A 16,888-nucleotide genomic window follows, 5' to 3' on the forward strand; every position below is an offset into this window, starting at 1 on the left:
AATGGCAGACCCAAGAGACCCGCCATAGGGAAATATAGACAGCAGCCAGGGTCCCGTTGTGCTAAGTTTGAAAATATAGTAAGAGACAGTCCCTGCCTCAAAGAGCTTGCAACTGAAATAGACAAAACAGACAAAAAGGTGGGAAAGGAAAAGAGAGGCACAGAGACAAGTGACTTGCCCCAGGTCACACAGCAGGTCAATGGCACAGCTGGGAATAAAACCAGATATCCCAAGTAGAGCAGGGTGACATTTTTCAGATGAATAGTTTATTTGCTGAAAAACACAGGTTTGATCGACCCAAAACTATATGTGAATTTGCCCTGGTTGATTTGTTGTTAGTCTTATAAAGCCAAAGAGACACTTTAGTCTGGTCATTAAGGCACTCGCCTGGAAGTAGGAGATGTGGATTTAAATCCTTCTTCTGAATCAGGCAGGCAGAAGATTTGAATCCACATCTCCTACCTCCCAGGTGAGTGCCTAAATCACCAAGCTAAGCAGGGTGGAACTGTATTTTTTGTGTTCCATTCTATGCATCCGAAGAAGTGAGCTGCAGCTCACGAAAGCTCATGCTACAATAAATTTGTTAGTCTTTAAGGTGCCACAAGTACTCCTGTTTTTTTTGCGGATACAGACTAACACGGCTGCTACTCTGAAACCTGTATTTTTATAGGTTTCAGAGTAGCAGCCATGTTAGTCTGTATCCGCAAAAAGAACAGGAGTCCTTGTGGCACCTTAGAGACTAAGGGATTTATTTGTAGATTTATTTATATATTTTTATACAGAGTAGAAGACCTTCAACAGGAGAGCTTGAGACCGGACTAGGCTACAGCCTGGCGGTTGGGCTGCTCACCTACGTGGGGGGGGAGATCTGAGTTCAAGTTCTGCTGCAAGAGTAGGGCTTCAACCCTGGCTTTACCATGTACAGGCAAGTACCCTCACCACTGGGATAAAGGTAAACGCACAGTTTTCTGCAGCTGACTGAATTTTTTTTCGGTTTGTTTTGATTTAAACGTTGGCTGGCCGAACCAAGTCCCAGTCCGGCATCCTATATGCACCAGGCCACGCCGCCTCAGCAAGCTTCACAGAAAGGGGCAGGGGCACGCCAAGGTTCCCTCATTTTCACCAACCGCTCCAGCTGAAATATGTTTTAAGGTAGTTTCCAGCAGAAGTGGGTTTCTGAAAAGCAGCAGGGGTGGCCCACTCCCAGCTGGAGGGAGCAGGATCATTTATTAAAGCAGGTCATCCCCTGCTGTGACCCCTCCCCTCCCGAGCGCACAGCCCCCCCCCCCCGCTGTGACCCCTCCCCCCAGCGCACAGCCCCCCCCCCCTGCCCCCGCCCCATCCCATCCCCGGGAGTGACGCTGACCGCGCGTTTCCCGACCTGCCCCGCGCCCAGGCGCTCGCCCAACCATCACTTCCGCTACAGCCCGCCTGGTTTCCGGTCGCCTGTTTGCCGGGGTTTGGGGGTGAGGGGCCCGCGCGCTCCGCCCGGTTCCGTTTCCGGTAAGAGCGTCCTGCCCGCTCCCGGTGCGCCCCACCCCCCACCCCGAGACCTCGGTCCCGGTGCCCCTCCCCTCCCCCAGCTCCCGGCCCGGGCCGTGAGGGATCCCCGGGTCTTTCAGAGCCCGCCCCCCCCAGGGCCCCCTCCTCCGCCTGACCCCGCCGTGCCCCTCCCCCGGGCCCCCGGTAACTCTCCCCCTGCCCCCGAGTGCCTCCCATCATGTCCCCCCGCCCCATTCCCTCGGCTTCCACCCCCGCCGGACACCGTGATCCTTGGTGTGTCCGTCCCCCGCCCCCCCGCCTTCCCGGCGGGCAGCCTCCCCTCAGACCCTGGCGGTGTCTCCCCCAGAGGCCCCCACCACTGCTGGTGCTGTGCTGCCTCTCCTGGGTGCCCCCCCCGGTAGCTCTGACCCCTCAGTGCCTCCCACTCTGATCCCTCCCCACCTGCAATTCCCCTGTCAGACTCTGACCCCTTCCCCCAATGTGTCCCCAACGCCCCCCTCCCCTGCTCCTTCCTTTCCTGCTAACACCCTTCTGAGACCTCATGACCCCATGGTGCTCCCCACCCCCCCTAACCTTTACCCCCAATAATTCCTTGTGTCCCACCACTTCCACCGCCTGCTAACACCCTTCTGAGACCTCATGACCCCGTGGTGCTCCCCACCCCCCCTAACCTTTACCCCCAATAATTCCTTGTGTCCCACCACTTCCACCGCCTGCTAACATCCTTCTGAGACCTCATGACCCTGTGGTGCTCCCTACCCCCCCATAACCTTTACCCCCAATAATTCCTTGTGTCCCACCACTTCCACCGCCTGCTAACACCCTTCTGAGACCTCATGACCCCGTGGTGCTCCCCACCCCCCCTAACCTTTACCCCCAATAATTCCTTGTGTCCCACCACTTCCACCGCCTGCTAACACCCTTCTGAGACCTCATGACCCCGTGGTGCTCCCCCCCCCCCCAACCTTTACCCCCAATAATTCCTTGTGTCCCACCACTTCCACTGCCTGTTAACACCCTTCTGAGACCTCATGACCCTGTGGTGCTCCCTACCCCCCCATAACCTTTACCCCCAATAATTCCTTGTGTCCCACCACTTCCACCGCCTGCTAACACCCTTCTGAGACCTCATGACTCCGTAGTGCTCCCCACCCACCCCTAACCTTTACCCCCAATAATTCCTTGTGTCCCACCACTTCCACCGCCTGCTAACATCCTTCTGAGACCTCATGACCCCATGGTGCTCCCTACCCCCATAACCTTTACCCCCAATACTTCCTTGTGTCCCACCACCTGCTAACATCCTTCTGTCAGATTTCTGTGTGCTCCCTCCCTGCCCTGTCAGATGCCTGTGTCTCCTCTTTTCCCCATGGGACCCCAAACACACATACCCCTTGTGTCTCCCTCTCCGGCTTGCCAACATCTCTCCTGTATCTCTTCTGTAATCCCTAATAGTTATTGTCTCCTGCATCTGCCACTATCCCCCTGTCAGGCACCCGGTGTGTTTCTCCCTTATCTAAGCCTGAAAGCTGCTGTGGATCTCCTTTCCTTCCACTGACCTATCCCCTTGTTCTCCCCCCCCACATACACACAGTAACCCCATATAATTCTTAGTGTTCCCCTCTATCTAACCTCTTACCCCTTGTCATGTGTGTTTCCTTCCCCACTTGCTAACATACCTTCTATTCCCCCACCATAACTCCTAACATCTCCTCATGTCTTTCTCCCTTCCATAGTAACATCTCCCTCTGTTATCCCCGCCGTAGTCCCAATGCTCCCTGTCCTGGTGTGTATGCATCCCATCTGCTAACATTCCTCTGTGTCCCCCATGCTCCTAACAACCTTGGTATGTGTCACCCCCAGCTACTGAAATCCCTCGTTCTACTTTGTAACCCCTAATACTTCCCGCTCACCAATTTACCTCTTGATCTCACCCTTTAATCTCCATCATCCCCTGATATAGCCCTCCTGTAAATCCTCCCCGTAGTTCCTCCATAACTCCTAAAACCACCTAGTGTCCTCTATGCCTCCATCCCAGCCAAAGAAACCAAACACCATCCATATTGTGCTTTGTACAGAATAAACAGGAGGAAAGGAAAATATTGTAATCTCCTTGCCTTTTACTAAAGGGAAAAGAGAAAAAAGTTCCTTCTGTTGGAAGCTTTCTCTTTACAAGAGTTAAAGGAGAAAAGCCCTAATGTGGTGCTTACTGTCACTGCAGGGGTGTAAGCCTCTGGATCTTCTCTTACAAAAAGTACTGTAGGAACTTCAAGACTATATGTGATCAGGAGTTCAGTTTTATGGCTCATGAACCCCCTTTAGCTGGGTGTTTGTGGATATTTCTGACTCTGAGGCAACAAGAATATCACTTATTGAACCTTGCAGCAGCTAACTGCAGGTCTCCCTTTCAAGTACTAGACCTGTCCATTCTTTCAAAGCAAATAGATGGGAGATCAAATCCTCCAGCACTGGTTCCGTGGCCAATCTTATTCCATGCTGCACTGGGGAGCAGAGGCGCTTCTGTCAGAGGGGAGCGTGCATACCTGTGGGCTAGAGAGCCTGATGGCCTATGTCGTTGGTGATGTGAGTGTAATTTGTTGCATTTCAGAAGCATTCTATCGGAGTTTATATAGTGGTAGGTAACTCACCAGTCAACTGGGTGTCTGGCAGACCAGATGAGAAATGGGACTCTCCCAGGAATGAAGGGAGGGTGCAGTCCTAGGCATGTAGAAAAGATGGCAGCTGCCAACATTTAGTGCAGAAAAATGGGTGCACAGTGTAACAGACTGAGATGGAAGCTCTAAAACCTTTGGGTAGCAAGTTCCATCTCTCCTGCTGTCCCTGTGTTCTTTTCATTCAGGGAAAGCTAGTGTCTGCTTGGAAATTTGGTTCATACTTGATTTGGCTATTTGAGGTCTCTTGTGTTGTGTGAATTGTGTGTATAAATGTTTTCTTTCTCTTCCTTTTCAGTCCCCTTGAGTTTGTTGTCAGCATCAGTGATGTGAGCAGTCTGGAAATGGGTAAGTGTATGTGCATTTCTGCCAAACTGTGTTAGAGAGGGTGCGCTGTCTCTAGGTGTGTACAGGACCAAACTCTAGGGTATCTGAGTGCTGCCTTGACACACCCAGCCTCTGGAATTCTGTGTGTTTTGCCTGGGCTTATATCTGTGTAAAAGAAACTTGCAGCTAAAATGTTCTTGCATTTTTACTGAAGAAGCAAAATGCACAGTAAGCTGAATCTCATTTCCAGGCCCTTCTGCCGCCTCTAGCTTTTGGTATGAACTAGGAGCAGGCTTGATACGAATGATATAGCACTTTCAGTCACGTGTTTGTTTATTCCTCATGCTGTTTAAATTGTATTGAAGGATCAATATCAATTCTGTGCTGTAGCAAACTTGAGAGGGAAAAAAGGGCCAGATTCTGCTGTCAGTTACATTAGTATAAATTGGGAGTAAGTGTACTGAAATTGGTAGTATAAGAGGATATAAATGAGAGGAGACTCATGCCCATAAATATAACAAGGATATTAAAATACCTGGGATAGTGCAAGATCAGGACTAAATGTCTTAATCAGCGAGGCTTCCATTGCTTCATGTGTGAGACTGTTCCACAGTCAGTAGATTGCTTGCTGCTAAGGGGGTTTCCAGATAACCTAAATTTTCTGTCCCTTAATTTCCTCTAGTTATAGCTCCATTTATCAATCCTAAATAACTCCTCTCCCTTCTTGGCGTTTACATCCTTTAATTAATATTAGTATTTCAGTAGTGCCTAGAGGTCCCAACAAAGGTTAGGACCCCATTGTCCTAGACACCGGACAAACACATTATCATTTCTATTGAGATTGTAAACACTTTAGGGCAGAGAATCATCTCTTACAATCAAAGGGTAGGAGGGGATACAAAGGCACAGATCATACAGCAGGGCAGTGGCAGAGCCGGGAATAGAACCCCATTGTCTTGATTCCCAATTCTGTGCCCTACCGACTAGATTGGGCTGCTTCTCATATTCTGGCACGTAGATGGTTCTTACCTATTAACAATTTTATCATCTGCTGGTGAAAATTACATAGGAGCTGGGTGGTTTTTTTAATTATTATTTTATCATCATTATAAAACTTTTATTGGCTTCTTTACTGTTTTTGTATCATTTATGAAGGAGGGATGATCTCTGAGGATTAGAAGCAAAGAAGGATACAAAACATTCAGGTGTTTCCGTGACATGAGGGGATGTTTTCTAGGTAGAAGTAAAAGGACTATGCCTTTGTTTTGGGGTTACTGTTTCTCCTTGCCTTTTGCAGTATGTTCAGATGCTTTTACTAAACCATTCATTGGCATTAGCTGGACAGAAACTCTTTTAAAGTGAGATTTCATGGAAATGCCTGCTTCATGGGGAGCCCTTTGTGAGAATTGAATACAGAGCTGTGTTTTCTCAGATGAGATTGCTGATCCTATGAGGATGGAAGCTGGTGATGCAACGTTGGCTAATCATAACTCGATATTCAAGGCCTTTCCTCTACAACAGACTGCTATTCCAGGGGATCAGCTTTCACTGTCTGATGACAAGGTTTGGGATCATTTCTCTTTACTCATTTACAACTTCACATCTGCCAATTCGAGTTTCTGAAATGTATCATTTTGACAGAATATTTCTGTTGGTCAAACTTACTTTTAATCTTCTGATGAGCCAGTTTCAAAACGAAACCCCTCCTTCAAACTCTTTTCTGCTGTGATGTGTACAAGACATTTGACAGTAATTAGGCAACTGATGTGCTGTGACAGCTGCTGTTCATGTTGACTGTTTTCTTCTCATTATGTTCTTGTGTTCTCCCTGTCCATACATCTATCCACTTGTGGTCTCTTGTCTCCCACTCAGATTGTAAGCTCCTTGTGGCAGGGGCTGTCTTTTTGTTGTGTTTCTGCAACACTTAGCACAGTGGGCCCTGATCTGTGACGGGGGTCCTGGGGTGCTACCACAATATAAATGATAATACAGTGATGCAGGATAGTCTTTGAATTCTAAAAGCATACGCATTTGAAATTGCAACCTTTTTAGTATTTGTTTTACAGTAACATCTGAGGCCTTTTGAAAATATAACCAAAAAAAAAAATCTCTTGCACCAGAGTGTACAGTCTGTGTTTGCTGATCAATGTAGAAAGCCACACTTGCATGTGTGTGCACACACTAATATTAATATATCATGTGAAAGCTGCACACGTCTATGGATACACACAAATATATATTTTGTGGACGCTACACCCTTGTGTGTGTATACACTCTCCCATATATTTTATGGAAGCTACACAAAATTGCATATGCTTACTTTTGAGACAACCGGGCACTTGCAAGATAGTTATGAAAATTTACCAGCTTAGGTACGAAATCTGGTTTCCTGTCCCATATTGTGGTGATGATAAACTTAATGTTTTACTGGCATCTCAAAAAATAAAATAAAATAAAAAAAAATTCACCCCAGAAGGGGAGAATTTTGCAAGGCTGCTGGTAGTGGATTGGGGCATCTCGAAAATTTGCCGTGTTGACATACTGTTGCAACTCATCCTATGATCACAGTCATAGATTAGTAACTTGCAGAAGATATTAGAGTAGCGTAGCTTTATTGGTCATGCCTCGGTGTCATTTTTCTTTAAATAATAACCTTAACAGTTAATCATTTTGATTCTCTTTTTGTGTAGTTTTTACCAAACAAGTTTGGCAGTTTGGAGACATCTTTTACATGCTCCACGGGAAGTGCATCATTCAGTCCAAGTTACTACTCAGGTAAAACATGCTTACTTGGAGTCAGTTCAGTTACACAGCAAGTGTCTTCCTAAGTGCTCAGAAATTATAGCATTGCGTTAAAACACTTAGCTCCGGCTAAGCTGGCACTTCCTGCTTTGTCACGCATAACATTTTCTCAAATATTGTCTAAGGCTGGGATTTCCAAAGGGAGTTAGGGCCAGGTTCCTTTGAATATCCCATTTTCTCACCCCAGGACTGAATTATGTTTTTGGAAAGTTAGAATAAAATCTCTACAGCCATTTGGGTTGTGCAAGTTGTTTTTTTTTTTTTTGAGGGGGGGCATGGGGAGTGTGGGTATTTCTAAATGCATCCTTAAGGCCCTGATCCTGCAAGCTGTTCCATGTGGTTGGATTCTTACACATGTAGACAGTCCCAATGAAGTCAAGTTATACCTGAGGTCCATTAGTGTTTAATGCTTTATAGTTGGAGCTGAACATGTGGACTCTTTATTTACTGTTTAATATTTCTCTCCTGGCAGAAATTCCATCCTCTGAGAGTTATTACCGGGTGTCGGGGGAATTGAGAACGTTTGGACCAAGTGCCAACGGACAGGGGAGGGGTTTGGTACCCACCCTGGGTTCTATGTTACAGAAACCTAGAGTGAGTCGAAACTTGTATCTCGACACTCGTAAAACTCCAAGGTGGGTATGGTTCTGCTCCATCTTTAACACTCTTCCACAGGGTCCTCATTAGAAACCAGTCATTGAAATCGTGTGTTGTGGAGTTTTTACTGCCCCCTCTGACACCCAAACAGCATGACATCTTTTAAAAGCCTTTGATAAACAGTCCCAAATCTTTCAATGTGTTAACAAAGTTCAGTATAGCATTGAATGAGTGATGATTTGGTGTCTAATGTGACTCTGCTTTTGCGTCCTCATAGAGGCCAAGGGCCTCCTGGGCTCAAGCTGCTATCTTGCATACATGGTAGATATATCTGAAAATCTTATCGCCACAGCTGTATAATTTGTCATCCTCAGAAAGTTTGCATAAAACATAGCCTTTTGGGGGGAGGGGCCCATCACAGAGATCCTTAAAGTCTCAATCAAATAATAGCTGGAGAAACATTCTCCACGACTGTGCTATGGTCATTTTTTGCCATTCCATAGTCACTTGGCAGCCAATCGGGGGAAAAGGCGGGAGCAGGGTGGGGGAGTAAGAGAGACTCAGAAGGGAACCAGGTTTAAGCCAACTTTGAGTGCGTTTAAAAATTCCTTTTTAGACCTTATCCGAATACACAAGTTGTGGCACTTTCACTATATCAATCTAGTTAAAACAGTACAGCCCCCTTTAGAATGGAGGTATTTATGCCAGTATACCTTATTCCCATAGAAGACAGCTTTATACTGGTATATATATGTCCATGCTAGGGGTTGTACTGGTATATTTATATTTGTTTAAAAAAGCACATCCCTAACAAAGCTATGCCAGTACAAAAACTTAGTACTGTGAACAGATGGGAATTCCTATAGAGCAGCTATTGACACTATATCTGCATTGCAAAGTGAGTTCATGAATTACTGTACTCTCTGGAGCCTGAGATGAGAGAAATGGAAAAAAATATGACTAGGTGAGAACAAGACCAGTGAAGCAGCTGTTAATTCTGCTTCTCTGACCAATAGCAATGGAGACACTGATAGATGGAAGTTTTTCATTGACTGCTCAATGAAAGGTAAGTTTCAATCTGAGAGATGCTGGGACTCCACTGAATACCCAGAAACTAGACACACAGCATTCAGCTTGTTGCTCCCTGTGTGAAATATCCTTCTCCGCAATAAAAAGAAAATACACATAGCAACCGCACCTTGAAAATGATCTCGTGTGGTGAGCACCTGGATAAGAATGGAAAAAACTGATATACTACAAACCAAGTTAGGTGGTAATAAATTAGAGCTTTGCAGTAAGACTCTATAGAAACTGATACTAAAAATACAGGGCCAAATGCTCAGCTAGTGTAAATCATTGTAGCTCTGTTGGCTTTAGTGGATCTATGACCTCTTACGCCAGTTCAGGATCTGGCCTATTCTCTCTTGAAATATATGACTTCTTAATATAAAATCATTGCCATCTCAAGTTAAGATCTCATCCATCTTAACTTTCAAAATTGTGTTTTAATCAGGATCATTGTGCCATCTGGGGGCCAGACTTTTGAACTGTACATAAGTGTAAATTCAGCTTGTGTGTGTGTTCCTGTTAATTTTAGATTGTTTTTAATTTCAAACAAAATGCCAGTTTCTGACCGATCCCCCTTTAAAGAAGATGGCCCAATATTAAAAAAAAAAAAAAAAAATCATTAAAAGTTCTAAGGGCTTCCTGCATACCTGCTGATGTTCACAAGGATCTTTTGAGTGGGCCTGGGATCAACACTCCCAAACGGAGGCCAGCCCTCCCATCCCCCTCTATGTGCACATGCCATTGGCAGCAGTGAAATGCAGTCTCTGCACATCTAAACACCTTCTCAGGTCATTGGAGAGAAGAGTGGAGAATCTAGTTTCCTGCTGTGTCCCTAGGCTCTCCTTGCTCCCTGAGCTACCTGGGGGGAGAGTTTCTGTTGTATTCTTGCTCCATACAGGAATCCAGAGAGAGAATAAAAGGGTTGCTCCAGCCCTGCATCGGTCTCCTTTTCCCCCTGGCTCTTTGAGGAGGTTTCTGGGAAAATGTATACATGCCTGTGATTGTAATGCTTATTTTGTAGACTAACATTCTGTCCTCTTTCCACAGTGGAACGTCAAATAGTTTTGTAGGGAAGTCAAACCATCATTGTCACGTATCCGCATATGAAAAAACATTTCCAATCAAGCCCGTTACAAGTCCCTCGTGCCGTCGCAGCCTTCTGAGCCCCAAGAAAACCCAGAGGAGATTCGTCAGCACTGCAGAAGAGGTAAGAACAAGCAGGGGAGACTTAAGTTTGAATACAAGATCTTCTGTTGGATAGGACTGTATGCTGCTGTCTGGGATGTTCAAGTGCTGCTTTCTTCCTGAACTCCAACCCAGACCCCTTTCAAAATCCTGCTGCAACTGGAGTGGGCCGGATGGGGGCAACTTCCCCAGGAAATCTCAGGAGGGGGGAAATGACGAGAGAACCTCAGGAGACCTGATTCAGCCTTGTGAGATGTGAAGAAGTTGAGAAAGGGTTCCTGCGCACTTTGAAGACTAGAGTCAACGTTCCCCTTTATCGATGGAGTAGTGCCTGCCTCTGATGTACTGTCCGTTACCATTAGGCAGAAGTTCGGACTGCAGCCTTGCTCCTGTGGAGTTGGCAAGCCCTGCAATCAGTCTAGCCCTGGTAGCTCTCTGATCCTGTGGAGCTTAAGTTCTGTATGTTCCTGAGACCCCTGGTGGGCGGGTGGGTGTCTGCTCTAGCAGAGTGTATATAATCCACAGTGTCTGTCTCTGCTCCTGCTCGCTTACTATTATTGATAATGTTTGTATTTGTTAAGCCTGACTTGAGTCTTAGGGCAGTGGTGAAGTGTCTGGTTATTTCTCTACAGACAGTTCGAGAGGAAGAGCGAGAGATCTACAGGCAGCTGCTTCAGATGGTCACAGGAAAACAGTTCTCAACATCCAAGCCAGCCTCGCTTTTCCCCCTCCACCTGTGAGTATATGAAATACCCTCCCCAACTGAGAGTCAGTACCGTGGTGCCAATTCTTCTTCTCTGGGAGCTTTAATCTTCTGTTTGTGTGTAGGCCCAGATGTCTGAGTTCCAGTAAAAACGTAGTGAAAGAAACCCCATGCAAGAATGCAAAACCATTTGAAACATACAGCCTCGCTCCAGGCAGCCAGTCAGCTAGTGTTCTGGGAACACAGGAGCAGCCATCACACAAGCCACCACCGTACCCTGTATCCAGTTATCCCTCAAATGTTACTTTTGAGTCCAATAATACCTGCACTCAGCATCAGCAAGATAATCCACCAGCATCCAACGCCCAGCCTGAAGGTAAAAATACATTGAGATCAACTAAATGTATGGGTCAGAGATCGCCTTTTTGTGCTGTATTCCCCCCCAGCGCCAAGCACAATGGGGCCCTGACCTGTGACACGGGCTCTTACGTGCTCCTGCAATACATGTAACAAATAATGGTTTGAGTAACATTTTAAACCAATGCTCATTGCTCGCTTTCATCCCAAGTTTTGCTTGCGGTTCACAGACAGACTTCGATCTAATTTATTCCCCTAGTGGGAGATGGGGGGTAGGTCCTTATTTGCTGTCCTTGTAGCGGCTTTGCTGAATTGTAGGAGCAGCAAATGTTTGAAGACAGGTTAAATTGCCTCCTTGTTCAAAATGCCTACAAGGTCGATGGCAACGTCAGCGTATCATTGTGGACGTTGGTAGCGATTGCTGTAGTGAAGGTCACAAATAGATTCCGTTTCCAACCCCGAAGATGTATGTTTCAGATGGCTGTTCAAAAATGAGCATATAATGGAAAGTGTTTGACAGCCAGTTTTAGCTGGCACTGCCTACACTCCTAATCTTATTTGCCGTTCTGTGGCACTCTTAATCCATGGGACTCGAAGCATGTTGCAAACAATAATGCATGTGGAATCTTCTCTCCTGATAGATGGGCTATAAGTCGGGAAGTGCAGGGAAAGAGAGAGAAATTGAGGAGTTCTATCACCATCCTATTCCCTGACCTATTCGTTAAAGTTTAAAGCCGGATAAATTAATAATAAATAGGGGGTTACGAAATTGCATTGTCCTTGGCATCAAAATCACAGGTCCCAAATGTGGTAGTTTCAATACAAATGTATCTAGAGAACCTGTTAACAAAACTCTTCCAGGTTCATTCCAAATACTCTGTGCATCCAGTCAGTTTAAACACAGCAGCAGCAGCAGCTATTGCATCAAATACAGCAATACAGTACAGCAAACATACAGCTTACTTCTTTCTTTCCCTTCTTGCTGCTTCTTATTTCCCATTGTTGTTCTAGTCTCCTCTGTTCTGTTCTCTCCTCTTTCAAGCCGTTCATACTTCCTCTGCCTGTTACAATTTTATGTATTATTTTAGATTATTTTTATGGTTTGAGACTTAGTTTTCAACACTAATATCTTCTAGGATAACATGAATGAGTTGTAATCTTGTTACATTAAAGTTTAGATTATAGAATCTTGAAAGCTGAGCTTTCAAAGGAACCTAAGGGAATTAGGCACCCGAATCGGGCATCTGCTTCCCTTAGATTCCTTTGAACATCCCAGTCTGAAGTTTAAAATGAAGATCAGAATTTTGAATCCAGACTGAAAACCTGTTTTAAGTATGAGACTGGGGCGTAAGGTACAGAAATTTGCATAGGGAGTATAGTAAAAACTAGTCAGGGTTTGATGAATATTCTTTTTTTTTTTTTTTGCTCTGAGTAGGATCAGACTCGGTCATTGTGCTCAAGATAAAAGATTCCAGAACGCCGACTCCAAGGTAAGTTTTTGTAAAATGGAGCATATAAAAAGGGTGGTAATTACCCTCAAAATATCTTCCTGCCTCTGGTTAATTGGCTGTTTTCTTTGCTCTGTCCCTGCCAACTTGCGCAGATTCTGCACTTTGATTATCTTTTCCATAAGACTAGGTTAGTCATATATTCTGATCACCTCCATGATGCAGGGTACCTCCCTCCACTGCTTCCACTGACATCTAGCATGTCCCTGAGTCTGCAGTGATGGTGCCTGGAGCACCTCCCTTCGGAGTTTGCCCAGTTGCTCTGGGAGTACTGTTTCCTAAAGCCTACACTAAACAGTTCTCTGCTTAGCTCAGGCCATTGCTCCTTATGTCATTTTCTTCTGCGATTGTGGATAATTCCCTTCAGTGGAAACCTTTCCTGGAAGCTATTTCTAGACTGTGGCATTGTCTCTGAGTCTGCACTTGAATCTACATGAATTAAATCTCCCCCATTCTCTCCTTAGTGTCTGATGCACTGATCCTTGTATCATCTTTCTCATCTATTTTAATTTCCCCTAGTCTCTCTCTTCACTTCTTAAATTGATATATATGGGACTGGGAGGACCATTCCAGGTGGCAAAATTCTAGTGATGTGCCAAACAGTACTGTCACCTACCTAGTACTACAAGCAATTTCCCTACATATACATTTTTAAATAGCATATTGTCTGTCTTCATAATGGCACCGCACTGTGACCTTTTTAGTTTTCTCTCCCACTGTTTTTTTTTCCCCCTGTAGGCTTGATATTTTCCATGTAACTGACTTCCCCCTATTTCCCACAGCTTGTATCGTAGCTGATATCCTGGCAGAAAGTTAAGTGTAGAAATGGTTTCTATGCAGAGTATAAAATCTTAAGCACAGAATCTTAAGGGTCAGATTTTCCAAAGTGCTTAGCAGTCCCTGTTGGAAAATCAAGGCCAGGGCTACTCTTAATAGTTTTGCTGGCATAATTAAACTTGCAAAACCTTCCTAGTAGAGTGACAGCTGTACTGGGGTAAAAGTGCTTTCACTGATATAGTTTATGCCAGCTCCCCGAACTGGCAAAGACATTCTGAGGTTGGTGTAGGTTTATCTACACTAGGATGTACATAGCTATACAATGGTATAATGTAAAATGGTAAAAAATCACATCTCTAACTGACATAACTATGCTGGTCTGACTTTTAAGTGTACTACTGTTGTTATTATTTCTATTACAGATTGCAACTAAAAGGCCCACTAACCCGATAATTTTGGCTAATGCTGTATTAAACTTTCATTTGATGCTGAAGTTACTTTTAAAATAAACTAGGGGGAAAATATTTGTCCTCTGAGAAATAATTCAGGTTGCTGTAGGAACTTATGTGTATTCCTGTTTCTGTTGATACTTCTATGGCGCATGTTCTCATGTTGATTGATCATGTTATGATGTTGAACTTTCCTTTCCTCTCATAACTGGGTTGATGTGCATGTAATTGACTTGAACCTTAACTTTAAAGATGGTCTTAAATTTTTCACTTTTCATCCAAGGGGTCGTGGCATTCTCAGATTGCAGTAGTTTGTTATGTGAGCAATTAAAACATTTGTCTACTGTCCATGTAGAGGCAATATTCACATTTTGTCTTGTTTTCCCCCCTCTTTTAGCCTCCCTTTCTTCCAGGCAGAATTGTGGATCAAAGAATTGTAAGTTCTTCACATTTTGATTCTTTCCGTTTGCTTCGGTTTGTTTTTATTCAGAAGGTCAGCAAATGACCTAACAGCTCTAAGATCTAGACCAGTTTTACAAGGTTTGTAGGCACCTAAAGATGCAGATAGGTACCTAATGTGATTTACAAACACACCTGTCTGCATCTTCAGCCCCCCCCCCCCCCCCCCCCCCCCCCCCCCCCCCCCCCCCCCCCGTCCAGATGGCTAAATTCTCATCCAGGCCCTTATCTGATGTCTTGTCTCATGTCTTGACTATTGCAATCTTGCCTCCCTTCAGTCTATTCAGAATCTTGCCCTCTTCCTAGCTTCAATCATATCTCCGCTGTCATAGAATCCATCCCCGGCTCTGTCTTTCACACCTTGCATACAAGCTTCTTGACCTTTGCCTTAAGCTGCTTTGCAGTTTAACTCCTCCCAGCCTATCAGATCTATCACAGCATTGACAGCTACCTTTCTACCAGCTTTTTCTACCTGTTCGTCTGCTTTTCCCTCAAGCACCTCTGTGCTTTCTCCCATGTCATCCCCTTAAGCATGGTACAAACTTTTCCCAGTATTTATCCTCCTTCAGCTCCGTTCATAAGGTTCACTTCCTCTGTGATGCCTACAGAATATTTCCAGCTTATAACAGGGAAGCAGGTGACAAGCTACAGTGTGCATGTGGACTGGCTTCAGTGGGAACACTCACATACTGTAAAGTCAAGCACGTATTGAAGTACTTTGCTGGATCAGGGCCAGAGGGCTCGGCACTTTGCAGGATTAAGCCACGTATTAAGTGCTGTATTGACACTGATTCCCATTGCTTTGCTTGGCTCTGGGCCGTGCTGTGGTTCTCTTTCTGTTAGATAAAACCTGATTCATCCCATTTTTGCCTTGAAAAACCAAACCAAACCGCCACTGCTCCCTCTCTGGAAGTTCTTGGGCTGTAGTGAGACAGGTGGGCTGGGAGAGGACACAGCTGTCTTTCTGAGAGGTGCTGCGATAGAAACTTCTTATTGTTCGCCACCTGCCTGAAATCTGCACTGTGGAGCTTCCCAGTGTTCTGTGCTGGTGGAAACGGGCACAGCAAGTAACAGAAGGTGAACAATTCTCAGTATTTCAGGTACTTGGTATCCATAACCCCTTTGCTGCTACCAGAATATGAACGGTTTACGCCACCCAAGTAAACGTGAATGGCAGATACACCTCTGCCTCGATATAACGCTGTCCTCAGGAGCCAAAAAATCTTACCACATTATATCGAACTTGATTTGATCCGCCGGAGTGCGCAGCCCCACCCCCCCGGAGCGCTGCTTTACCGCATTATATCCGAATTCGTGTTATATCGCGTGGCGTTATAACGGGGCAGAGGTGTAATACAAAGTATGTTCGGTAGTGCCAGAGCTGTGCACAGATAATCTGTTAATGTAGACAAGACGCTAACCCCGTGGCTGTAGATGGTTTAATATGACCTGTTTTCCTTTTTTTGGTCCTCTTGAACACCTGAAACAAACGTGCTGTTTGTACCAATGTCTTTTGTTTTCTAGAACCAGCGTCTACGATTCACGAGCCCGTGAGAGATTGCGTCAAATAGAAGAGCAGAAAGCTTTGGCATTGCAGCTGCAGAGCCAGGTAAAACATTTGGCCATGTCTAGCATTGAGCATTAGGGTCTAAAGCTGCCTTCCGGTTTCTCCACATAGTTGGTGGCTTAAAATATATAGAGTTGGAAGTAGCGTGGGCCAGTGGATATGCTGCTGGTCTGGGGATCACAAATAAATGTCTGCTAAATAAATGGGATTGCACATTAAAATGTAAATCAGAAGGGGTCATGAGGAACCAACAAACAAAATCCTTCCACTTCCCTTTTTCCTTTTTGAGGCCATTGCTGTCTAGGGCAAACACTACCCATCTCTCTCTAGCCCCTGCCTGCCTAGCCAGCTGGCATTATTGGCTTTATGTTGCTTCCTCCACAGCCAAAGGCTTAAGGGCGTGAACCGAAGCACTCCTCCCATTGTTACAGACTAGGGACCGAATGGCTAGGCAGCAGTTCTACAGAAAAGGACCTAGGGGTTACAGTGGACGAGAAGCTGGATATGAGTTAACAGTGTGCCCTTGTTGCCAAGAAGGCTAATGGCATTTTGGGCTGTATAAGTAGGGGCATTGCCAGCAGATCGAGGGATGTGATCATTCCCCTCTATTCGACATTGGTGAGGCCTCATCTGGAGTACTGTGTCCAGTTTTGGGCCCCACGCTACAAGAAGGATGTGGAAAAATTGGAAAGAGTCCAGTGGAGGGTAACAAAAATGATTAGGGGGCTGGAGCACATGACTTATGAGGAGAGGCTGAGGGAACTGGGATTGTTTAGTCTGCAGAAGAGAAGAATGAGGGGGGATTTGATAGCTGCTTTCAACTACCTGAAAGGGGGTTCCAAAGAGGGTGGATCTAGACTGTTCTCAGTGGTAGCAGATGACAGAACAAGGAGTAATGGTCTCAAGTTGCAGTG

At 45.3% G+C, this 16,888-nt stretch overlaps 1 protein-coding gene across 4 annotated transcripts in view; it reads left to right on the top strand.

Annotated features, from left to right (window-relative positions):
• The first annotated feature begins 1,425 nt into the window (after window positions 1-1,425).
• Window positions 1,426-16,888, top strand: part of SENP1 (SUMO specific peptidase 1) — a 32,106-nt gene continuing 16,643 nt past the window's right edge. For 2 of the 4 annotated variants that reach the window (XM_044995651.1, XR_006574603.1), the window contains exons 1-12: window positions 1,426-1,503; window positions 3,942-4,086; window positions 4,474-4,523; window positions 5,935-6,065; window positions 7,193-7,277; window positions 7,777-7,939; window positions 10,017-10,176; window positions 10,787-10,890; window positions 10,983-11,233; window positions 12,650-12,704; window positions 14,346-14,384; window positions 15,932-16,016. In XM_044995651.1, the coding sequence (XP_044851586.1) occupies window positions 4,073-4,086; window positions 4,474-4,523; window positions 5,935-6,065; window positions 7,193-7,277; window positions 7,777-7,939; window positions 10,017-10,176; window positions 10,787-10,890; window positions 10,983-11,233; window positions 12,650-12,704; window positions 14,346-14,384; window positions 15,932-16,016 (1,137 nt within the window). In that variant the 5' untranslated portion in view covers window positions 1,426-1,503; window positions 3,942-4,072. The remainder of the gene's footprint in view (window positions 1,504-3,941; window positions 4,087-4,473; window positions 4,524-5,934; window positions 6,066-7,192; window positions 7,278-7,776; window positions 7,940-10,016; window positions 10,177-10,786; window positions 10,891-10,982; window positions 11,234-12,649; window positions 12,705-14,345; window positions 14,385-15,931; window positions 16,017-16,888) is intronic. The other 2 variants (XM_044995652.1, XM_044995653.1) reach the window with 2 other exon arrangements.

This window comes from Mauremys mutica, chromosome 20, assembly GCF_020497125.1.
Source record: "Mauremys mutica isolate MM-2020 ecotype Southern chromosome 20, ASM2049712v1, whole genome shotgun sequence".
NCBI lineage: Eukaryota > Metazoa > Chordata > Testudines > Geoemydidae > Mauremys > Mauremys mutica.